Source organism: Dreissena polymorpha, chromosome 16, assembly GCF_020536995.1.
Source record: "Dreissena polymorpha isolate Duluth1 chromosome 16, UMN_Dpol_1.0, whole genome shotgun sequence".
In the NCBI taxonomy this organism is placed as follows: Eukaryota; Metazoa; Mollusca; class Bivalvia; order Myida; family Dreissenidae; genus Dreissena; species Dreissena polymorpha.
The window spans coordinates 13,976,086-14,002,253 of NC_068370.1; the positions used below are offsets into that span (position 1 = coordinate 13,976,086).

At 36.7% G+C, this 26,168-nt stretch overlaps 1 protein-coding gene across 1 annotated transcript; it reads left to right on the top strand.

Moving 5' to 3' along the window:
• LOC127861968 (uncharacterized) lies at positions 1-26,168 on the top strand. The gene is made up of 21 exons (XM_052400761.1): positions 1-152; positions 2,393-2,522; positions 3,100-3,315; positions 3,787-3,920; positions 4,226-4,334; positions 5,064-5,245; positions 7,513-7,635; positions 9,941-10,052; positions 10,612-10,787; positions 11,548-11,658; positions 12,164-12,250; positions 13,950-14,073; positions 15,068-15,241; positions 15,905-16,129; positions 18,654-18,763; positions 19,264-19,333; positions 20,080-20,316; positions 20,691-20,933; positions 23,950-24,189; positions 24,589-24,672; positions 25,225-26,168. The coding sequence occupies exons 2-21, from the start codon at positions 2,393-2,395 to the stop codon at positions 25,365-25,367; spliced, it is 3,030 nt and encodes a 1,009-aa protein (XP_052256721.1). The 5' UTR covers positions 1-152; the 3' UTR covers positions 25,368-26,168.

Here is a 26,168-nt window from a genome sequence, read left to right on the forward strand (position 1 = left end):
TGAAAACTGATAAAATAGGCCGAAACGTACAATCAGGTCTGTGCTGATTATATATTTATACTCCCCATAAGCAGTTCAGAGTCCATCACAGGTATCAGCTGGTCATCTTCGCCATTTTAACTGAAACGTTGTGTTGGAAATATTCCACTAAGGTAAATGTTTTCGAATTTATGTCAACCGTTTCTTCGTTCGGAAATGTTTATATGCACGTATTGAAGTACACATGTTCCTTTATTAGACAAGACCACCCTGTTTTGAAATCAGCTCCCTTTGGGCGTATACTACAAGACAATCAGCAATATAATTTATGTAGCCGATGCAAACTTGTAGTACCTGCAATTTTAGGAAGGTGCATCTGTCCAAGTAATAAAATGAAATAATACTGATTTTAAATTTGCTTTATATGAATAGTATAAAAGCTGATATTGTTGTTTACCTATATATTATGAATCCATGTGGTTTATAATTTAACGATTATAGCGAGTACAGTACAGTACACACAACGGTATGGTTTTGCTGTGTTTTGAATTTCATTCGTCTATCAGAAAGGAATTTTAATCACGAAGCATCGATATATGTTCTGCACTAAGTGATTCAAGGAGGATTCATAAGGTCCTAATTCCAAAATCGATGACAATTTGTTCGTTCTTTCGAACCGTTAAAAGCTTCATAATGATAGTAAACGTCGCCATTCTTACCTAAGGTACTTCATAATTCGTACAACAAGAAGATTGCCAAAGATGGTACTATACATAAAGTAATTTTCATATTCCCTTTTTTGCAGCCAGTTTCGACATAAATTGATACCACGGTGTGCCCACGCCTTAACCCTTTATTGCTGATCCAACCTGTAAAATAGCGTCATAATGTGAGATTTAAAAAATAATAAAAAAAACGTCGAGAATTTTCTATTTATCATAGGAACAACTTCTTTACAATTATTGCTGAATACAGCAAACGATTAAAAGAGAACGAATATATTTTATAAAGTTTGGCGTGAAAATAACGACGGCATGAGCTATTGCACATGATATTTGAAAAAAGTCCATAACTGTTTTTATTGCTTTTTGTGAATAAAATGAACTGCACCTTGATATAATGTTAATCAAGTCTACCGGAAAAGAAGACTTTCTTGCTATTTTCGAGTAAAATTTCGTACATCGAAACATTGACTGATATGAACGCATAGTTACCTATCAGGAAAATTATATCATGAACCTTTGGATTAGGCCGATTTCACAGTAGATTTATAAGAAAATAAATATGGACCATGCTCTGTTAAAAGAGGTTTAATTCGTGTACGTAAAGTGTCGTCCCATATTAGCCTGTGCATTACGCACAGGCTTATCAGGGACGACACTTTCTGCCTAAACTGGATTTTTGCTCAGAAGAGACTTTCTGTAAACGGAAACAATCATAAAAGCGGAAAGTGTCGTCACTGATTAGCCTGTGTGGACTGCCTTTTCACAGATCGAGGCTGATATGGAATATAACTTAACTTTTTTTCCGACAAATTGTATCGCGAGAGTTGATCTATGATAAAGTGGATTTCGATAAAACGGGCTTACTAGTAAAGCATATTGCGTAAAATATTGGCCCAAAATAGCATATGGAGTCCGCAAACGCAAATCATGGAAATGCTTTTCTGCTAAACTGGATTTTATTATAGATGATACGTTTTTGACAAGAAAAAATTCATAACAGCGGGAAAAGTGTTACATGATTAACTTGGGTGATACTTTAAGCACATTCCTTCAGCCCGATTTTCCAAGAGATGCGCTCATATGATCTTTCACGGTAGCTCCATGACGTAAGCTTGTGATTGTGTTATGATACAAGTTGAGACAATACGGAGCTGTTGCAACAGGGTTTAATAAGGAAATAGAATCGTATATGAGATTAATGTGTCTACATTAATAAGTTTTTAAAAAGGAATAAAAAATCATGGCATGGCTCTCTTTAAAATATTACATCAACCTGATTATAACTTGAACACGGTCATGTATCAGGGTGTTTGAATTGTGAATGAATCGCATGTTAAGAAATCAACACGTTTGTCAATCTTATAATTTCCACATTTACTATGTGCATTATCTTAAAATTTGCATGAAAAAATTGACCAGCTTTCATCCAACAAAATTAAAACCTGTCACAATGTGCAATAGATACATGGTTCTAGGCAAGCATTCATTTTCCCACATGGGACCCGTTCACATTTCTTAATCATGTAAGGTCAATAAGGACCGACCAAACAAGCTTAGAAACATCGGGCCAATTTTGAAAATACCAGGATAATAATAAAACGCCGTCGGTGTAATCGTGTGTCCACTCACTTCAGGCCCATTTATGTTGGGCAACATGCACTAAAATGTTCAAATTTGCTTATTTTCAGATGTGGATATTACTGATTTTCGCGATGTGTGTCTTGGTGGCGAAGGCCCAGGGACCTAGCACCACACCACCACCCTTCCAATACGGCCAATTTTGCGCTCCCAGAAACACCACCGCGCTAGCACCTTATTGTAAGTAGGAGTTTTAATTGTGTTGTTTGTTAGTGTCACTGTTTAAACGTGCTCTATTTACAGCGGTAAACACCCATCAGTCATGATATTGCAACCATCACCTCAACCAAAAAGACATGCACACAAACTTTACCCCTCATTCACAAACGCTGTATGATAGACATTCAGTTGGTTTATTTGGTTTATCGACAACAAACAACATTTATTGTTCGTATTACCAATTGCGAAGCCTAGATATTGATTGACTAAATTTACCATTTGACTAGCTTCATATGGGAGACCTTTCACAGTGCTGCCTTAGGAACCTATGGAATATAAGCCCCTATCAATGCATTTCAGTAAATGTATTCATATTTTAATAGCACAATTGGCAGAGCCTTTTACAATGAATGTAAACTTAGAATAATAATCAAATTTAATCTTTCAGCAAAGGCCGACATGATACGGGGTAATAAAGTACAACCCACAACGGAGCTTAAACTTTTAAAGTTCATGTCCGTGAATGAGAATTCATATAAAAATGTAAGTATAAATCATATCTGTATTTAAGTCTTCATACTCTGAGATTGCTTTTCAGTGGCAAATAATGGCACCACACTACCTACGATGCCCACGTTCCCTGATACGTTCCAAGTGAGAGTGGAAGCGAACATTATCGAAAAGAATACGACGATCGTGGGAGAGGAATTTTACGACAAGGTAAACAACCGCGCCGCCTTGCGGACGATCACGAACAACTCAGAGGACTACATGATCTTCGACTACAACAACGATCAGCTGATCTATGACGTCAGTAAGTGAATAAGAACACTGGTGATTTAGACCAAACTTATTGAATCATTAATATGTTTACATGATTTTGCTTTTAATAAGTCTAACAAGGCGTAATTTAGTTTCAAAGAATGTTTGGCTTAAAATAACTCAGGTTGTTACATTTTTTATTTGTAACTCATGACAAAATAAGAAAGCTTTCCATAATTATTGGTCGTTTAATGAAGAAATAATACGAATCGACAAGTTCTTAAACTTGTTGAAGTCTTGTGTTTGAGAAAAAGAAGAACAAAAAAAAATGTACAACTGAACACGTTTACCTTTAGTCACGTAACCGGGTCTGCAGATTTCATATAGGGAACTTCATTTATTTATGCTGTGTTAGGGATATAATATGATTGACTTATTGATTGGTTCTGCAAATTAAATTGTTGAGCGACCTCAGTTCACTTAAACAAATGTTTTTATTGAAAACATTGCCTCCTTTGCTCAGACGGCGTCTGCTATGCCACGGATCTGAAGTATGACGACAACCAACTGCTGTTTGGAATGCAAATGACAGGCGCTGGTATTCCCCATATCTACAACACAGCACAGACACTGCATTTTGCGCAGGCCAATGGACTGGTGGATACTTTTGTTTAGTTTTTGCTAGTTTTAAACGTCATTTACATACACATGTATTATATATTAGACAACGTAGCCCGGTACCTCATTGCTGAAGCACATTGCTAAACAAATATGTATGTTTATTAAGCACTCATGTTATAAGAAGACTTACCAATACTTTGTTCGTTTGAATACTTGCAGCTACCAAACATCTTATAGGATCAAAACAATCACATCACGTGACAAAATATCATAAATCAGTAATTGCAAGTTTCAAATTATGATGGTACAATATTAATTATGCTTTAAAACTTCATATCCAGATGTACATGGGCCGCCAGGTGATCCGAGGCATCCTGTGTGACTGGTGGCGCTCTTGTATGTACTGGGACATTCTGGCCTCCAACTTTACACTCGACTACTTCTTCACGGGTAACTCGCACTCTTATCTAGTTGTTCACAAGTTCGTGATAATTAGGTGTTTGTTTTAATGTGCCATCAATAATTGTGAGTACTAATGCTCTAAATATTTACCAGGTGCGCGCGTCATCTATTACGTACCATACTTGTGTGTACGAACGCGCCTTCAATGTCACAAAATATTGGTATCCATGACGTAGTATCTCATAGTTTAAGCTCAGCATTAGTTTGCAATATTTCACCATCGGTAGCTTTCAATGAACGAAATCTACACGTACATTTGTTCACCGTCCATTTTATATTATTGGCGGCGGTATATTTTTTCTTAAAAAAAGATATAGCGGACGTCTTCGTCAGTGTTTCGTTCTCAGTGGACATCATTTGTTATTGGGTATATATTGTAGGTTACGTTCCATCTGTTTTCGTATTGGCTACATCTGGACATGATCATACTAAATTAGAATTATCTAGACTATATTTGAATGTATACAAGGGTTCTTGTTTGAAGCTCTGCTTAAAAAGGTTGTTCGCAAATTGATTAACTACGCAAACATTGGACGTCGGTATCAAATATTATATCAAACATTATTGCCACCATACCAATACACAACAACAACATCAGTTTCAACAGCACGTGACTCTATCAACTAATTAATCCGACTTGCATACAACTAAATAAATTATATTAAATAAAGACAGGTTTTAAGAAATTAACACATGAACGGTCTATGTCGATATTAGCTCAAGACGCTAGTTTCACGTGGACTGAACCAGACAACGAGAACGTTGTTCCTATTCGCGCCGAGATAACAGGGACCCAGTACATCCCCCAGGTAAATGGGGCGAACTCAAAAAATTTCCACCACATATACGAATACTTCGACTTCCGCAACGCAATCTGGGGTCCCGATGACAAGTTTTGGGTAAGTTATGACTACTATTTTAATTGGAAATCACAAATGTACAATAAATTAAAACATATATGTCACATACTTGGGTAATTAAAGAAATAAATATTGATATACTTTTAACACGTTCCGTTACCGTCCTTTACTTGTGGCATTGTGGTCTTGTTTATTGCTAGCGTCCAGCGTAGTGTGCTAGGGCCGGATCATAATTTTATATTTGAAATCTCGCCCGTAAAACATAAGACATATTATATGTCATTTCACTCATAATTGTACCTCTGAATATGTTGTCAGGCTCCTCAATGCTCCAAATCTGCCCCTATATTGGAAGCATTAAACGCCCTTTTTCCTGCTTGAAGCCTTCACATGACATGCTGTGAACAATTAAACACAAATACGTTGTCGGCATCCGCATAACGTGGTAGTGTGCACATAACTTTCATATTCGATGTTTCAGTACACCATTATTTCGGGCATGCAGCCGCACGGCGTGGTGTGCACGTTGCATCCATATTTCATTTTAATAACATCACTGTGCCGTGTTGGACGCCGCGTCATGGCGTGGTGTGAACATAAATGTTAACACATGTATCCCATTTTTCTTTACACCACTATACTGCGTTTGTAGCCGCTTGATTGCGTGGTGTGCACACACAAATATGACACCTGTTAACCATATTTCATTACACTGCTATACCGTGTTAAAAGCAGCTTCATGACGGAGTGTGCAGATTACTTTCATAGTCGATGTTTCATAACACCAATTTTTTGCAGCGTGCGCACGACATTTTTGTGTGCATATAACATACATATACCATGATAACATTATACTTTCATAACACCACTATACTACGTTTGCAGCATACTCACATTGGATTGTGCAAAAAGCGCTAAAAGTCATCAAAGTTGGGGCGTGCAAATAACACTAATATTTCATGTTTCATATACCTATACACCGCTACTGCATCCGATATGCCCATAACATCCTAATCCGATGCTTAAGCGAGGTGCGCAAATAATATCCTTAGTTGGTACTTCATACTCATACATACTGTATTTGCACCTGCGCACGTCGTTGTGCGCTCATAGGACCCATACTTCGTCAATATACTGTTTTACCGTGTTTACAACCGCCTCAAGGCGTGGTGTGCACACAGCACGCATATTACATGTTTTACTTTGCCCTCATACCGTGTTCTCAACCGCCCAATACTTGATGTGCACATAACACGCAAATTACATGTTCCACTACACCCTTATACCGTGTTTACAGACGCCTATAGGCGTGGTATGCACACATCACGCATATTACATGTTTAACTACACCCTCATACCGTGTTTACAACCGCCTTGAGGAATGGTTTGCACACATCACGCATATTACATGTTTAACTATACCCTAATACCGTGTTGCAGCCGCCTCGGGGCGTGGTTTGCAGATAACAAGCATATTACATGATCCACTACACACTCTTACCGTGTTTACAGCCGCCTTCAGGCGTTGTGTGCAGATAACACGCACATAACATCTCCACTGCACCAACATACCGTGTTAACAGCCGCCTTGAGGCGTGGTGTGCACACAGCACGTATATTACATGTTTCACTGCACCCTCGTGCCGTGTTTACATCCGCCTAAAGGCGTGGCATGCACACAACACGCATATTACATATCTCAATACACCCTAATACCGTGTTTTGTACAGCCGCCCAAATGCGTGGTATGCACATACCACGCATATTACATGTTCCACTACAACTTCATACCGTGTTTACAGTCGTCTCGAAGCATGGTGTGCATACATCACGCATATTACATGTTCCACTACACCCTTATACCGTGTTTTCAGTCGCATCGAGGCGCGGTGTGCACACATCACGCATATTTCATGTTCCACTACACCCTCATACCGTGTTAAAATCCGCCTTGTGGCGTGGTGTGCACATAACTAGCATATTTCAAGTTCCACTTCACACTCATGCCGTGTTTACAGCCGCCTTGAGGCGTTGTGTGCACATAAGACGCATATTACATGTTCCACTACAACCTAATACCGTGTGTACAGCCGCCACGAGGTGTGATGTGCACATAACACGCGTATGACATCTTCCACTACACCTTAATACCGTATTTACATCCGCCTTGTGGCGTGTTGTGCACATAACACGCATATTTCAAGCTCCACTCAACCCTCATACCGTGTTTTCAACCGCCTTAAGGTGTGGTGTGCACATAGCACGCATATTACATGTTCCACTGCAACCTTATACCGTTTTTACAGCCACCTCGAGGCGTGCAGTGCACGGGCCGTAAGGACCCGAAGCCGGTCCCGCAGCTGACATCTCAGTATTCGTACCGGGAGGAGATCGTCGACTACATCAATTCAGCCGTCTCCCAGGCGGATGTAAGTGGGAACAAATGGGAAACACTCTTTTTTGTACAGTTCATATATGGCCGGTATTTAAAGGAGCAATAGGTTTAATTCAATGGAAGGTCATCCGGCATGCAAACACTATTGATAAGTTCCTCTTGTTAAAACTAACAGCAAATTAATTTAGACAAGTAAATCCATAAATAGCATCGCTTCTTAGACGGATGTAAGTATAGAGTCGCATTCATTTGCTCAATTTTTGTCGAAGTCTGTTCGTAAATTAAGGACGTACGCGGCAGTTTTAATGCAAATTCTGCTACACCTAGAATTTGATCAGTTTGGGTATTAAGGTAGAAGCATCTGTTGTGGATAGATAAATAAAAATAAAAATCATGGGTCACCGTTGTTGTTCAATTTTTATTCGCACTTGAACAACAGGCATATTTAAGCACAAGAACAATTCACCAATAAGGTAATAACATATAAACTAGAGTAAATTGATGAAAAAAGTGTTGAAAACAACCTATATTTATCACAAAATATGTAATACTGATTTAATTAGACTGTATATAAAAAAAACATAAATCGATCGATTTATGTTTTTTATCAATTTTTTAAGATAAACAAAAACAACATAATTTAACATATGAAAAATAAATATCAAAGTCATTTTTATTTTTAAATGCCTTCCTGCACCTAGATTTTGTTACCTTGATGTTGAATGGGTTATAACTTAATACAAATATAAAAAGAAAACAATAGGTCACCGTTGTCGTTTGTTCACAAATTCAGTTTTACGGATGGTATTAAAATGCAATTTAAGAACACATTGAAAACCATGTACATGGTGCAGGCAAAAACGTACTAGTACATGTATTGATGTATGCAAATGAAAATGTGGATTTAAATGTAAATGAAAACACGAATTATGTGTAGCAGATGAGTAAAAGAAGAATAATACAGTAAATAACTGAAAACAAGATGTATACAATATAGTAAAGGGCCCGTCCAACATATTAAGGCATGTATTGAACCTTGTCATTAAATACTTAAAATGCTTTATATTGATGAATTTAAACATTTGAACTTAAAATCTCCAGCAAAAAAAACAAGAATACAATTTTAAAAAAAAGAATAAAAAATAACCCTCAACAGGGCTCGAACCACTGACCCTTGGATTTCTGGAGTAAAAAGTCTCCCGCCGAGACCACTCGACCATCCACGCTCATGTCGGAAACGGATGTATTTTTTACCTATATAAATAATCCTCGTAGTTTCCCAAAATATCGTTTCGCGTCGATACGACGCTTTATCTGTTGGACGGCTCCTTTAAAGGGGCAAATCAAAGGTATTTAATTTTCATGGACAAAAACAGTCCATTTGTGTACCTTGCGTTCATTGTAAGCATGTTTTGTTGTTCTTTCGTTCTTAAATTGTTTATATTATTTTTATCCGAATATTCTAAATATATTGCACTTATTTCGCAACCGGTGTTTCAGTAAATAAATATTTGCGTGAAACTAAACTGCCGCGTACGTCCTTAAGACAATGTCGAATCGGTATCTTGGGCATAAACCTGAACTTTGTGTTTTACCGGAGAAATATCTGTTTGAGCCGGGTTTAAAGTCAATATCTTCTTATAATAAAACGCATACCATTTTCATCACACCAGTTCAATTCTCTCTTGTAATGTCCATCTGAAAAATTTGGCGAAATGGAAATTTCACACACTTAAGTACCTCTTTCCGTTAAGTTATTTATATTTAAGATCATGTTTACGATAAACGCTTCTTTTTATTATTATTTATTGATATGTTTTATATTAATTATATTCCATTCCATTCGTTAAAATGTTTTTATTTTACATACCCTTTCCCATAGAGTTATGTCGTTTACCAATTGGACGTTTTCCATCGGAGAACGATAAAGTCCATGTGAAAGTTCAAAATCCCATAGGAAGACCAACTTTGCTCATAAATAACATAGTGAAACAAATGCATTTTTAAGCAAAACGTATTAATTATTAATAAAAATTAAGTTTTTATCGCATCCTTTAATTCAATAAGGCAGATGTTACAGAAAAAGGGGTACTTAAGTTTGCGAAATTTCGGTTTCGTAAAGTTTTAACGGTGGCTGGAAGTAATTCAACTGTTTTGCGCGGTGCGCTAGAACGGTGTTGGAATAATGTTAATCAAATTTAAGACGGGTAGAGAGGCGATAATACCACGAGCAATACAAAACTAAATACATGTAATAAAATCATTGTCTATCTTGAAAAGAAAACAAAATCCAAGAGTAGTATAGCTATTTAAAGTATTGTATACACCTCGTTTTGCAGATTTATTACGACTTCCCGTACCAGCTGGTCAGGTTCGACTACCGACCGAGTAGCGCTGGGTACCCGTATTACACGACGAACCCCGTCACCGAGATACACGATTATAACACTGGTAAGATCGCCTGATGTTTGCGTGTGCGGGTCGACTAGCACTCAAACCGATTTAAACCACATAAAAACTTTACGTTGACCGTTCCAAGAAGGTTAACACAGTTTTTAACATGTTATGTTTATATAGTTGGTATGTTTAGAAAAGAGAATTTCTCTCCTGATATAGTCTTGGGAGCTTTAGCGTTTGCTATATTATCACTTTAAAAGCCTGGTCAAGAGACAGATAGGTGTTTTAAATCATTCGTATGAATCAAACGATATATGTCTAATTTAAATAAGTACCTTTTTTCAGCCAGTCGCGATCATTTGAACAATAGAGCAAAATATGTAAATATACTTATGGTAAAATGACTTTTAGGGGTTGCATGAAATGGTTCACTTGTATAAAGTTTTTAGAGAATAAATATTATTATTTATGATATAATAAAAGGATGGTTTCTTCTAAATTTACTAATATAATGTCCAATTGTTAGAGCGCATGTATACTCATATTTAACTCCCATTCAACACTAAACCCACGATACAAAAAAATGTTATTTACATGTTAAACATTATTTCAGGTATCGCCTACGCTATCGACAAGACTCAGGGCAATTGTTCAATGATTCCCATTCAGAACGCAAGTTTTGACGCCTCTGTCAACATCACCGGCAATTCAAATGGGTTCTACATCCGCATGAAGTCACCATCCCAGCTCTTCTACCTGGACAACACGACTTACTCGTATGAGGGACAGGTATAAAACAATGCAGCTAAAATAGTGCAAGTTTCAATGTATGAATACATCACTTTATAGTAATAAATCCTGGTACGTCACAAGTGAGAAACATGACAAGAACAACACCTCTCAATACACATGTCTGTTATTAAATCGAAATGAACAATTACACATTTCCAAACACCTTGATGTAATCATTACAATTTTTATTTTCAAGCTCATTTACAATACATATCTAGATCTAAATGCATATTAACATTTCGTTATTCTTGTGAGATAAACACCTTCGCCAAAAATCAATCAATCTTACTTCCGGAGATCAAATATGGCTCACAAAAAACATACTTTACTTTTGCAGCGCGGTTAGTGAATCCACCTCTCTTGTCGGTTGATTTATGCAAGCGTTACTTCACGCTATATCTTAGCTTAGCTTGTGTACCGATCTTTATGGCTGTTATACCTAGCTATCTGTTTGGGCTTTAACTCTTTCAGTGCTTGAACAGAATGTTGAAGGCCTTTGCAAACAGTTCGATCCAGATGAGACGCCACAGAACGTGGCGTGTCTTATCAGGATCCAAACTGTTCGCTATTCTGATAGTATTCTTTGATTTTTTTTTCGAAAAAATGCACATTTTAGAAATTCAGCAGGCGACATTTTAACAGATGACAAATTTCCCAGCATGCAAAGGGTATACTCAAGCATACGAAGATCGGTTAGTCGCTCTACGTTCTATACTATTCGCCTTTGAATACATTTCGTTTCCATTGCGCGTTTCAGCGCACTGTGCGAGGAATGCTTTGTGACGTGTATATCTCCAAGCGGACGGACTTCACACTTCCCACTTACACCATGAATTTCACGTCGACCTTCGAATTCTACTTCCTGTCTGTAAGTTGTTAGGAACGGCGATATACGCGCTTAATAAGGGAGGTATTTCACTTGAGATTAGACTTATTGTGTATGCTCCATACAATGAAAATAGTTGTTATAATAATTTATGCGATTATGCTCTTTTCACGCTGAGAGTAGTCGTTCTCTAAAGGATTCATTGATATGACTTCAAAATCATGAATCCATCTAAATAAATGAGCCTTGTTCTGAGAAAAATGGACTTAATGCATGTGCTCAAAGTGTCGTCCCAGATTAGCCTGTGCAGTCCGCACAGGCTAATCAGGGACAACCCTTTCCGCCTAAATTGGATTTTTGCTAAGAAGAGACTTCATTTAAACGAAAAATGTCTTAAAAGCGCAAAGTGTCGTCCCTGATTAGCCTGTGCGGACTGCACATGCTAATCTGGGACGACACTTTACGCACAAGCATCATGCCTAGTTTTCTCAGAACACGACTTAAATAATGGCCCACCGTACATTCATAACATTTCTTCTAACTTCAGAGCTCTTGGACCCAACAGAACAATATTGGTAAAACATCGATCCTTCAGAACACGCCCGTACAGCTGGTCATATCGACACCTGATATCGTGAGTTTGAGCACATACACGTAATTTAAACAGACTCTTCCAGGCTTTGTCTCGAGCAGCTTAAACTCGTCCACTGATATTGTAAGGCTTTAATGTCCTTGCAACCTTAAAATTTAATTTAAAAATATACATTCATCAATATTCACCAGCGAATTGCATTTTCTCCATTCGTAAATATATACTAATGAATCGCAAGTTTTAATATCCATTCAAAGATAATAAATAGTGCATTGCAAGGTTTTATCACATGCTATACCCTGTTTCCCATGTAATACAACCATTACATATTTTTTTTAATTATATACATGTTTAATGCTTTTAACAAAATACAGGTTGCATCAATCGTTGAAATAAATAATCCCGTATTACGCTACCCGCTGTTTCCAATTCCGTATTACCATACTAGCCGGACTACTTTGACCCATTTAATGACGTCACATTACACGCACCGAAAATAGAAATATTTTATATTACGAAATATATTACGTAGTGCATCGTGTGACGTCATTTCTGTGACGAAACACAATAGTTTTATCTAAACTCTCTGGAATTTAAGGACATGTCGGGCGTGGTGTTTTTTAACAGTAAACTATGTGTTAAAAACGTATTTTAGAGTGTCTGTTTATCATGCATAAATGAATATTTCGATAGGAATACAATAAAATAGTGTGGTTTAAACTAAGTTTCGATAAAGACATGTAAGATAGAAGTGGAAGTGCATATCGTTTAAACGTTTTTGTTATAAACATCGGATTAAAGATGTCAGCCTAATTGTTATAAAAATTGGATTAACGATGGCATTAAGGTAAGCGTGTCGGAAACCTGTGTTTCCCCGGTTCGAATGTTTACACGTTAATTTACATAAACTGTATTCATACGCGTCTTAAATAAACTATGGCGTACCGTTTTAGTCAATATTACGCTAGTAAATTGTTCCAAGAGTTTGAATAATTCTCTAGGCTTGTGCTATTTCTCTAGGCTTGTGCTATTTCGCATCACACTCGAGGCTCCGCCTCTCGTGTGATACGTCATCACACAAGCCACGCGAGTGATACAAACTATTGGAACAATTGACTAGCGTAATATTCCGTATATATTACACATGTGTAATACAACATTTTAAAGCGTTTTCATTGGTTTCGTTTTCGTTTAGTGACCAATCGCATTTTGTTATTCTGCTGAAATGACTTTGCAACGTCAAATGACGTCACGAAATGTAAACAACATTCGGGATTTATCATTATGTTTGCGTGAATCTTTATTTAATTTGCTCATTTAAAAGCATGTGATAAAAAGATCTGACACTCGTTGCCATATCATACCATATTTTATTAAACTCGTCCAGGAAATTCGTTAGTAAGCTCGCCAAAGGCTCGCTTACTAACAAAATTTCTGAACTCGTTTAATAAAATATGGTATGATATGACAACTCGTGTCAGATCATATATATATATATATATATATATATATATATATATATATATATATATATTTACCATACCATTGCAAGTGTAACTGTTCGTTCATAGCATAACCAGTGAAACCATTCTCTTTGATTACAAAACAGAACACATTAAATTCTAGTTCAAATGCACGTTAGTTTTGAAAATATAAACTGCATATGCGTCTTAAACAATGATTTTGTGAAGGAAAACAAAACATATCGATGAATAACGAGCAATATTTGACATGGTTTCAGGTAGGTTACCAAGCAACGTACAACATCTACAACTGGGTGCCAGAAGACCCCTCCTTCAACAGGTTTGATGTCACCAGCTGCTATGACGACAACTCACAACAATCTTTCATCATGCAGTGGCCTGGTATGTAACTGCGTAGAAGTGATAGGACAATGGCCTGATTAAATGCGAAGTTCGCCCCGCATTAAAACGAATGAAAATAATTCTTCTTTACATTAACTTGTTCAGACAGATAATACTCTGCCCTTTACTGAAATTGAAATTGATATTGACATTTTTCTGTTTTTTATTGTTTTTCTAAGAAGCTACATACTTTGAAGAACTCAACAGGGATATGTATTCTAATATCACCATATTATAACTATTGTACGGTATACATTTAAGTACGTTAAATTAACAGTTAAAGGTCGTTAAATTGAGATTTAATGATGCATGTATATTCATTTACAATATGAAAGGGACCGTCAACCACAATTAAACGACAAAAAAAAAGAAAAGTCCTAAGATACAGTATTTTTTACAATTATTAGTTTATATAGATTAAAATATCACGACTGGTATGTTACATTACTTGAAAAAAGTTAATATTTTTAGTATACTCGGTAATAAAGTTTCGCGATGTGAAATCGAAAGTACATCGCAAAAATAGGTGACATAACAATATACACACAATACATAACGCAAGTAGAAGTACTATATACAATTCACTACACATGCACAATTTGCATTCCTGGGTTTACCACGTGACGATGATGAGCAATCTGCACGCGTTATTTATAGTTAACTCGTAGTTACCTAGTACCTGTACTCAGTAAAATTTTATTACCGAATATACTGAAAATATGAAAACTAAACAACTTTTTCAAGTAATGTAATATTCCGGTCGTGATATTTTAATCAATATAAACTAATAATTGTAAAAAAGATACGGTATTTTAGAACTTTACTTTTTTCGTCGTTTGTGGTTGACGGTCTCTTTAAGCTAATTATCACTTCATCAAACTTAGTGAGATTTGATGAGGTACGGTAATGAAAATACAAAAATACAAAATTCTGAATTAGCTATTTAATAGTATAAAACCACATTCTGTAACCACATTTTATGAAATATTTACAGGAAGCTGGGACTCGAGTATTGCCCAGTATCAGAACCAGTTTGTGCGCGCGGTGACGAAGACGATCGTGCGATTGGCGCACGTGAACCCAATCCGCGTGCAGAAGCCAACTTTCAAGTTTGACCCTACTAATATCTACTTTATAGCTACGCTCCTTGACGCGCCACCGCCCATGGGTAAACAATAATATTGTCTACTGAGATGAGTAATGAAATTACGTATACACGTGTACAACGGCCTAGGGTTTAATAAACTGCGATGTTATTTACATACTTGACGACATTTGCATCGACTTTGCGTTTTTTGTGTGTGTAACTTTCAACTGCATTGACTAAAAACTACGTTTAGACGTTTACATGTGCCAGCTTTGAAACGGAAACCTATTTTTTTGAGTGTTTATCTTTCGTAGTCCAAGACACACATATATGCTGAACAGTGTTATGTAATATTATTTTTTGTAGTGTATTAAAATATTCATATCATGTAATTCAGCAATCTTGGTACGAATTGCATTATACATGACAGCTTAATATCACTCGAAATAAATCTACCGGGCATCAAAAAGCAATACACGAACAACAGTCGTCAACTTTGCGTGCGCAAATTAAATATACAAGCCCGTAGCAAAGTCAATGGGCATTTTCATGAATAGTCACGTCTTGTCCAATATTGTTATTTTATGTACTTTGTCGTTCCAATTTGTCTGATGAAACCAATTTCTGTGAAATATCGTAATAAATATATATATATAAGTCATGGTCAACTACTGGTAGTGAATATGGGATGATACGGCTTCAGAAAGGGCTTCAGAATACGCACCTTATGGTTTGCATATTCAGCTTATTTCACCAAGATGTCCAACTCGTACCAACAGACGACCAACGACGCAACTCTCTCCGTCACCAGTCCTGATGACTGTGCGCGCGCATGTAACACCGGAAGTAATCTCCCAGGAAGCTGCATGAGTTTCGACTTCTGCCTCAGCAACAGCGTCTGCGCGTTGAGCACGACCCACGCACAGAAGGGTCAAATCGTCGGAACGGCCACGTGTGACCACTATGACCGTAACTATTTGAGTCGCGTTCTAAGAAAACTGGGTATTATACATGTGCGTAAAGTGTCGTCTCAGATTAGCCTGTGCAGTCCGCACAGGCTAATCAGTGACGACTCTTTCCGCCTAAATTGTATTTTTGCTAAGAAGGGGCATCATTTAAACGAAAAATGTTATAAAAGCGGAAAGTGTCGTCCCTGCAGTCCGCACAGGTTAATCTGGAATGACACTTTACGCACATGAAGTATGCCCAGTTTTCTCAGAACACTTTTATTTTCATTGATACCGTTACGTGGTCTTTTATGCCATTTTTAATTGTACCGCTAGTATGTTGAAATAAAACCGTAAAAATGTCTTGAAAGTATGCCGGGTTTCGTCTAAAAATAATACCGTAAGCGAGTCAATCAGGCTTTGAAAGGTAAATTAAATATTTAGTTTTTAAAGAACACCATTCTTTGTTAAATAACGCCTATCGTTTTTTAATATGTCATTTTTATTTTATACACACATTTAGCTTTTTAAATATAAAAACACCGTTACTGTAATTTATTTTCAAAAACTCTGCTATTTTACTAATACAACCGTGAGTTTTTAATCAACACAGTGCGTGTTTTTTTTCTCAACAACTCCGTTCGTTTTCCTCAATATCACAGTTCGTTTTTCAACAACACAGGGATTTTTTTGTTCCATAACACGTTGAGTTTTTTCAATTGCACACGTTATATTTAAAAAAACGATGCTTTTCTGTAATATCTTGATTTAAAAAATAAATAAATTTATAACAATTTGATTAATTTTTCTTTAATTGTAAATAGAACCATGATTTTTATTCAACATTTCCTTAAGCTATTCCATTACACCCTTTGGTTATGTTCAATTTTAACAGCACCGACATTTTTTTGAAACGCCGTCAGTTTCTTCATCAATACTGTTAGTGTTTTTGAAATTGCACCATGAGTTTTTCTATAAACCGTAAATCTTTAAATAACTTTGTGTTTAATTCCGAATGGGCTTGATTGTGGTATAAACCAACTAATGTTAGGTTGCAGTATTTTTCGCCGTTTTATACCCTTTATAACTTGTATAAATTTGTTAATGCCGCTCACTTTCCAGCGAATCCGCAAAAAAGTTAATAGCGTTAATTTCGTATAATTATTCGCTCTTTCTCGACTTTATTCACTACGAAATTACTTCGCCTAGTTAGAGCTCCCCTTAGACAATTCGCAGCGAGTAAAGTCGAGATATACAGCGAATGTTAATACGAAATGAAAGTTGATTACTTTGTTAATGAAATGGCTGGAAAGTGAGCGTCATTTAAAAATTAAACAGAAGTTATAAAGGGTATAAAACAGCTATAAGTTATCTGTCTCGGCATGGACTTCCCCATCTTGACTATACCTAGAAATAAAGATCTCATTAAAAACTTGTTCACCGTGAGTGTTTTTAATAACAACGCGATTTATTTTTTAATAACCAATAACACCGGACGTGTTTTTTTAATAATCCCGTTCCGTTTTCCTATTAAATGCACATGTGCCACACGAATTTTTTATATTCCAAAACAGAAAAGGACTTTAAGATTACCAAAGTTTGAATCACAATTCATTGTGCAGTTGATTTATGGCAGATATTTGTAAGACACGTAACTTGGCGATGTGTGTATGACACTAACACCGTGTGTTTCAAACACCGTTTGTTTGTGAATACCGTTGTTATTTTTTTTAATTTATATTAAAGTTAGTGTTTTAAAAAGACCATTTCAATTCTGTCCAATGTTCAAAAGAATTATTATTGTACCAAAGATTGAATGTGTTCGAAGCGTTTACAATAAAAAAGAATCGTTACTTCAAACGCGATGCTTATAAACTATTATACAGGTGCACGTTTAATATTTATCAGTAAAATATCTAAATATTCTTCAAAATTAGAATTTAACGATTTATATGATCTATCACATTACATACATGTGTCGCCTGCATTAAACGCATGCGCATGGCAAATTTCAAACGATGGATATTACGAATTTGCGTTTTAATATAATTTTTCGTCCTATTTTTTAAAAATGTGTTTGCAGCGTAAATACAGATTTTAATGAAATATTGTACCTACTGTAGCTGTGAGAATGTCTTACAAGAAACTTTGATAAAATCAGTAGAAAGGTTCGACTTCCTCCATTAATAACACCATAAAATCACAGCAAACATCTGCGTAATAAAAACTGTACACAAAGATAATACAGTATCATGTGCTGAAAAAATGCGTTTACACTTTCCCCAGGTACGGTTGAATTCCAGAGCTTGAACATTCCCTTGGATAATGTATGGACCGCCCTGAAAAATTGTATGTCTATATACTTTCCACTAGGTACTGTTGACCACCAGAGCTTGAAATTCCCCTGGATAAGGTATGGGCCGCCCTGAGTAAATGTTTGTCTATATACTTTCCCCTAGGTACGGTTGACTATCAGAGCTTGAACATTCCCCTGGATAAAGTATGGACCGCCCTGAATAAATGTATGTCTATATTCTTTCCCCTAGGTACGGTTGACTATCAGAGCTTAAACATTCCTCTGGATAAGGTATGGACCACCCTGAAGAACTCCGTGCTGATCGGGGACTTCCAGTTCTCACTGCCCATCAACGGACAGGTGAGACTCGCATCTGCCTTGCCCATGGAAAACAGTAGATCAATACTGGCACAGGGTGACTTGTATTGGTACGAAGATACCAAGATGATCACAGCAATAACCCATTTATGCATAGCGTCTAGAAAAAAGGCCATGTCAAACAGCGTAGACCCAGATGAGACGCCGCATGATGCGAAGTCTCACCAGAGTTTGCGCTGTTTGCTTAAAGTAATTTTTGTAAGAAATATTATAAATATAGAAATAACTATACTAGACATCCCTAATGTTGGAAATAAATTGATCTTATGTAGATGGACGGAAGAGTCCACTAGGCATAAATGGGTTAATTTTGAACATAATGTCTAAGCTGATAGCGAAATTTATCCAGTAATGTTTAACTGTTTGTAGACAAATGTGTGGCATGTTTTCATCTTCACTTTCCGTTACTTTCCGATAATGATAGGGTTACAGTAGCTTTTTGATGCTTTTCACTTATTAAAAGCGTTGTGTTCACCTTTTAGAATGTTCAATTCACCGCCGGAGCAATAGACAACAATGTGATACAGAATGCGCAACGACAGTTGTCATCGCGTATGTATAACTGAGCCTTGATCTGAGAAAACTGGGCTTAATGCATGTGCGTAAAGTGTCATCCCAGATTAGCCTGTGCAGTCGCTACAGGCTAATCAGGGACGACACTTTCCGCCTAAACTTGATTTTCGGTAAAGAGGGACTTCCATGAAACAACCCCCCCCCCCCCCATAAAATCGGAAAGTGCCGTCCCTGATTAGCCTGTGCGAACTGCACAGGCTAATCAGGGACGACACTTTACGCACATGCATTAAGCCCCGTTTTCTGAGAACGCGGCTCAACTATTTCTAGCGAGTTTATGTTATATATTTATTGATATTTCGTTTACTTAGACGTAGTATGACTTCCCGTGAAAGCGAGAAACTGTGTGCACATTTACTAGGACAACTACCAACATTATTTGCAATCCAAATTACGATACTTGCTTTCAGGTATATAAAACATTTAATTCGTCGCTTACTATTTTAGATTATTTGCTTGCAAATGTAGTGCATATTTTAAGCAATGACTTAACCAACTTTACAACTCGCTTGAAATCATAAATTGTATGTAAGGGTTATTTATATGTTATGTCGGTTAATGCAAGTATTTTTAAAATCAACACATACGTCAGCGCTTATCTTTTTTAATTATTTGAATACACACGAAGCGTCCGTTTATTTTGACGTTGTTGCCCCAGCAAAATATCAGCTCGTGCTTTTCGTTCATATTACAAACTATGCTTATCGCATTTAAACTCAACCCAGAGGCGCTCATGGACCAGTTTGTGCAACAGATCAACAAAGACATTCCCGGTTATGACGATCTCGTCCTTACTGGCATTGCCATTGACGACTGCGCGACCGGATGTCTTACGCAACAGAGCTGGGTGTGCAACTCGTTCTCCTACTGCTTTGACACCGGGTACTGCGTCCTCTCGAAGCTACATCCTGACGCCCGACCCTCTACCGTCGTCAACAAGCCGCTTTGTGATCTCTATTCAAGTATGTCTTGCCCTGACCTGGGTTCATACATATATTTTTAAGGGTTTTTATTCCAATTGACTAAGAACAATATATATTCTAATGCATTGTTTTTTTGACTAAGCCATGCTCGATAAGTGAAGTGTGTTTTTAGCTGAGTGTTATTCGCTGGACACACATTATAAGGGTGTAAGCAATATTACACTTTACACAAATAATGATTTAATCGACTGCATTCGATTTTGGTGAATTTGTTCAATACATGTATGAACAATATCTCTCGTAAGATAAGAAGCAACACTGTGAAATACATACATCAAAAACAAGCTCTGCTGATTTTGATCACGTGCCTTAATCGTTACACGGAGTTTTTTACCCTATGCCATTTTTACCAGAGAAGTACACTGTGGACTATCAGCTAGTGCAAGGCAAGACGGTCTTATCGAGCTCAGACACGATCTACCAGAACATATACAGCGCCGACCAGTGCGCCCAGCTGTGCAGTAACTACAACGGCTTTAACTGCAAGTCCTTCGACTACTGCGACGGCATCTCGACCTGCTTCCTCGGCAAGACCCACTACTTTGACGTGCCCCAGAGCGACGTACAGGACTCTCCCATGTGTGACCACTACTCCAGTAAGTACATGGGTCGTGGTCTGGGAAAATGTGGGCTTAATGCATATACATTGATGTGTCGTCCCAGTTGGGCATGTGTAATCGGGACGACACTTTTCAGCTTTTATGGAATTTTTCGTTTAAAAGATGTAAAATTGTAAAATGAAAATCTAGTATAGACGGACAGTATTGTCCTCGATAAGCCTGTGCGGACAGCACATGCTATTCTGGGACGACAATCTACGTATATTCACCAAGCCCAGTTTGCCACATGATGATTTCACTGAGTGCTCTACATTGATACAGGTGTATGTTTTCACATTGTAACCACTGCCAATTGATGATCATGATTATTTTTCAAACGCACGTAGATTTTACTATTCTTGGTTAAGTTTTAATTGTGTTAACACGACCGGCACAAAGCATTAGTTATACACGTTTAAGTTTATTTAAGTTAAGAAAGAAATTTTATCGCTCCACTTTGGGTGCATTAAACTTTGCCGATGTAGTTCCTATTTTGAGCCCATGTTATGTGAACTTTTTAAATCGTTTATTTAGACAACTGAAGAAAAAACAATGACAAAGTTAAAGCCCCTCTCTTGATTTCCCTTTTTTCTGTCGTTATGGCAACATTTACACTATTTCTACAATGATATTAGTATTGTATATAGTAATTTGGAGACCTTACACACTCCTCACATTCGGAAGCTGTTCTTATTGTCCATTCTCATTGCAGTAAGTCACCGTGAATGTCTATTCTTATTGACGTCTGTACATTTCATATTTTATTTACGTATTTCAAATCCTTTGAAACAAACTACATACTTTCTAATTATCAGCGAAGTGGTATATGGAAATATATACATGTATAATTACTTCGAACTAGTGTATATGACTATTATTTCTTTGCTCCATAATCTATATCGTGACCATTATGGAAGGGAAAGACCGCAAATATTATTCATCACCGGAAGTGTTGCACTTGTTGAATATTCAGCTCAATTTGTTTAAGAGAGAATTTTTAAAATGCAACATTTTAATATCTGTTTTGCACAATTGTAAAGAGTAAAATGTTGTATGTTCCGATCCTACAAAATGTTTAAATGTTAAAAAACTAACTTGTAACTCCTTAAACTACAGATCTGAAAATATAGATAATGCATATATAAAGTCTACATCTTCATATACCTAATATTGTAGTCATAATAATAAATGAAAAATAAAAGACCAATCTGAAAGTAAGTTGATAACAAACTACATTAGCATATTGAATATTTTCTAAGTTGTACGATCGGTTTTTGTAATCTGCTACTAGTCAGCAGCATCTAACAAGTGTACACTATACAATTGTACAGAATTCAAGTTGACGAATCACAATTCAACATTTTACAACGCATGTTCCAGGCAACCGGTGTTAGGGTACATATTGTCATTAGTAGTAGCCACAGGTATTGGGCCCGTGGCCAAGTCACTTAAACACTATCAATATGTCATAAAATAACATTTTTCATCATTTTTGACAAAACAATTCTGATATAATATATTCATCTAAGGTAAGTTTCTCTTGACACAGAAAAATCTCCTACATCAACATTTTTAAGTAATCAAGTGCTTTAATGGCGGTCGATTTTCGTAAACTGTGTACCATTTTGTTGGGAAAGGTTGCCTCGTGACGCAAAATGACCACGAACGGCTATTTGCCAACATAAACTACAAGAAAACAGTTCTCGAACTCGTAGAAATGCTAGATCGCCTCTCGTCTGGCCGAACGTTCAGTGTCGATTTTTACAAGAGTAAAACTATCGAAATATCCTAGCTACCGAACATAATCCACATAAGTACAATAAGCAAATACGAGTTCATCAACTTACAACGCAGATGTGTCATTTTGTTTGCATTATAACGTCGAAATCGTTGTAAATCGGGAATTGTTTATCGGCAATTTTGAGTCCAGTCCCATGTCGATCAGACGCTCAAGGTAAATACGGTTCTCGGTTTCAGGTATTCGGTAATTCTGAGGCGCGGAACCAATAGTTGGATAAATAGCGTAAGGTGAAGGGCGGATCATCGTGCACGATTTAAATTAACATTCAAACATAGCGATTATATTAGTGTTTGGTGTGGACAAAAAGACAAATCTTGGTAAAGGCCATGGTTTCGACAAAACCAAGGGTAGCTCTCGCCGGGCTTACTGGAACAAGCAGAACACCCTCAATCTGCGCAGAAAGCGTTAAAAAATGTTTATACAATTTTATTTTATTTCATTTTAATATATATAACTAGTATTTCAGAAAAAATGTTTGGTCAAAATTATGAAAAACGTTTTTTATGACATATTAATAGTATTAAAATGACTTTGCCACGCGGCGAAAATCTGTGCACCAGAAGAATCATTGTTTACATTTTCAATGGTTCCCGGCCCGTAAGCGAGGCATTGTTTCCTGGCTAAGACGGAAAATAATTTTGTCGCTTCCACGGCGTGAAGATAACAGACTTTACAACTGTGCAAATGTCAACTTGTAACCTTGCAAGATGTAAAGATACGCGATAACTAATCTAGACATGTTTACATGCTCACAGTGGAAATCGGCAGTTCGTTAAAGTTACTTTTGAAAATTTGTTCACTTTGGCATTCACCTTTGTAAAGAAGCGTTACAGTTGTGACAAAGTTTTGTGCGTTGTGTATGCGACTAAAAAATTAAAGTTAATGTATATTTTACATTTTGAACATTTATTTTCTTATTCATTGAACAGTTTTAATTGGACAATGCACACGATGAACATTTGAGATGTTTCCACCTTTAAAATTAAAATTGTTGAAAAGTGAAACCTTAAATATCAAACATTGTTTATTTGAACGGATATTATTTGACATGTATGTATAATCTATAATTGCAACATGGAACATATTAGCTGAATTCTCAACACGTGCAACATTTCTGGTGATAAATAATATTGGCGGTCTTTCCCTTCCATAGACCATTGCATAGAATAAGAGAAGTACATGTACATATATATTCTATTTCCAATTCTATAGGGAAGTACATCTCGGACTTCTCGCAGACGAGCCGCCAGAAGCTCCTGAACCAGGCGAACCGCATCATACAGAACATTCCTGTGGACCAATGCGCCAAGCTTTGCGTGGAGCAGGAGGGTGCAAGCTGCGCCAGCTTCGGTTACTGCGGCAACACATCTGAGTGCCGCCTCAGCACGGCTTCCATGCGCAACGTGGGCCAGGTGTCTTCTGAGCCAAACCTGTATTGCGATATCTACAATAGTGAGTGATTAACTGTTAGATTAGCGAACACAGTTGTTACGCGGTAACTTAACAACACTGGAGTCTTCAGTTCGAGTACTTGTTACAACCTACCGTACTGAATATTCCCTCTTTTAAGATTTTAAGTCAAAGTGCTGTGTACGTGTGTTTTTTTACACCGTGTACCATACTCGTGCTTATCACCACCATAACTAATATTATCATCATCATAATCATCTATCAGTATTACCGTAGTGAATGCTGTTAGCGTCGTTATGTTGTTTTTTTGCAGCAGTAGCTTCGTTTATAATCATCGTAGTCGTCGAGATTATATTTCATACTTTTTATACAAATCCGTGTAAACAGCATTAACAATTCGTTGCAGACTGTATTGACACATTCTATGCAATGAAATTTTAGGACAGTCGTTCCCTGATGGAACGCCGTATATCAACAACCCGCAGAAATACTTTGGTTCACAACAGTCAACCGGGTACAGTGGAGGTACGTACAGTATAGTCGGTTACTTGTATTTGTTTTAAAAGAAAGAATACTGATTGACTCTGTAAGCGCACTTGTTGGCAAACGCACAGAAAGCATTTTTTTTTTTGAAGTTTTCTATTATATTTCTATTTTCATGTTTTTCCATCTTTTCATCTTTTCCTGGTTCAACGCCCGCTTCCAGTCCATATTTAATTTATTGATAGTAACTATATCTGAACGGAGGACAATACAGCACCATAAGTGAATAGAATTCCGCTTTAACTAAATAGCTTGTGATGGCATGTATGATTTAAAAAATCACCACAAGATTCCTTTTAAGTAAGAGTGCTGGCAAACAATCCGAGTCCTCGCGTAATGCACCAAATGGTGGGGAATATCTTAAAAAACTTCGAAACAAACTTTCTCGTCTCATACCACGTGAAAAGAACTTTACTACGTTATTTCTACTTTAAGGTAGATGGTGGGCAATGCCTTTAAAAACTTCGAAACAAACTTTCTCTCCTCGTTTTAAGCCGCTTGAAAAGAACTTTACTACATTATTTCTATTTTAAGGTTCGATGGCGGGTCTGGCGTTCGGTATGATCATACTGGGCATTGTTATAGCGATCGGTGTATTCTTCGGCTTCCAGAAATTCAAGGGTAATCCCAACGACGGTATGAGTGTGCATTTTGTCAAGAACGAAAGCGAATCCTAGGGCTAAGTGATATCACTAGAACGACAGTGCGTGTTTGCTCACCAGTGGAAAATGATGGAATGTTGCTGAACAAACCATGAACGTTTTTGGTAGTTTAAGTTCGAGACATTTGTTGTATGCTGCAAACGTTCGCAATTAACTTCATGTGAAGATTGATCAGTGTGCATCATTATTAGTAATTGTGTCTGTCAGCATTATATTTTTCATTATTATATAATATATTTATGTAATTATCAATGTATAACTCAAACTATGTAGCGAAGCTTTTCCACTAAAACTGTAATATCGTACAAACATATCAAGGCCAGATAACTTAAGTGAGATTTAAGACTGTTGGGGTTGTCGTCTTTCGATCGAGCGTGCTACCTTGCGTTGTTCCTAGGTGCTCTGTATGATCATATCTTCACAAATAATAATTTGCTTATTTTCAAGTGTGTCAAAAAATTAGATCCTATTTATCATATTATAAATCTTATTCTTCGCATTTCATACAAGGATTGTATCCAATTGCGACGAAAACACAAACTGTAACACACACGCAAATCAGATTCATCTAATAAGTGAGAAAAATATTATTTGCAATAAATATATTTTGTAAAATGTTATAATAATTTTAATGTCAGAACTTAGTTCCGATATTATAGACTTTAATTGGAAAGATAGCAAACTATCGCATGTTTAATGTGCAATGCAAGTGTGTGATAATTACCATTTAAAGTATACCTATTGAACAAATATATAAACAAATAACATTTTAATGTTAACTTTGTCTGATGGTATAAAATAAAATGATACGTGCAA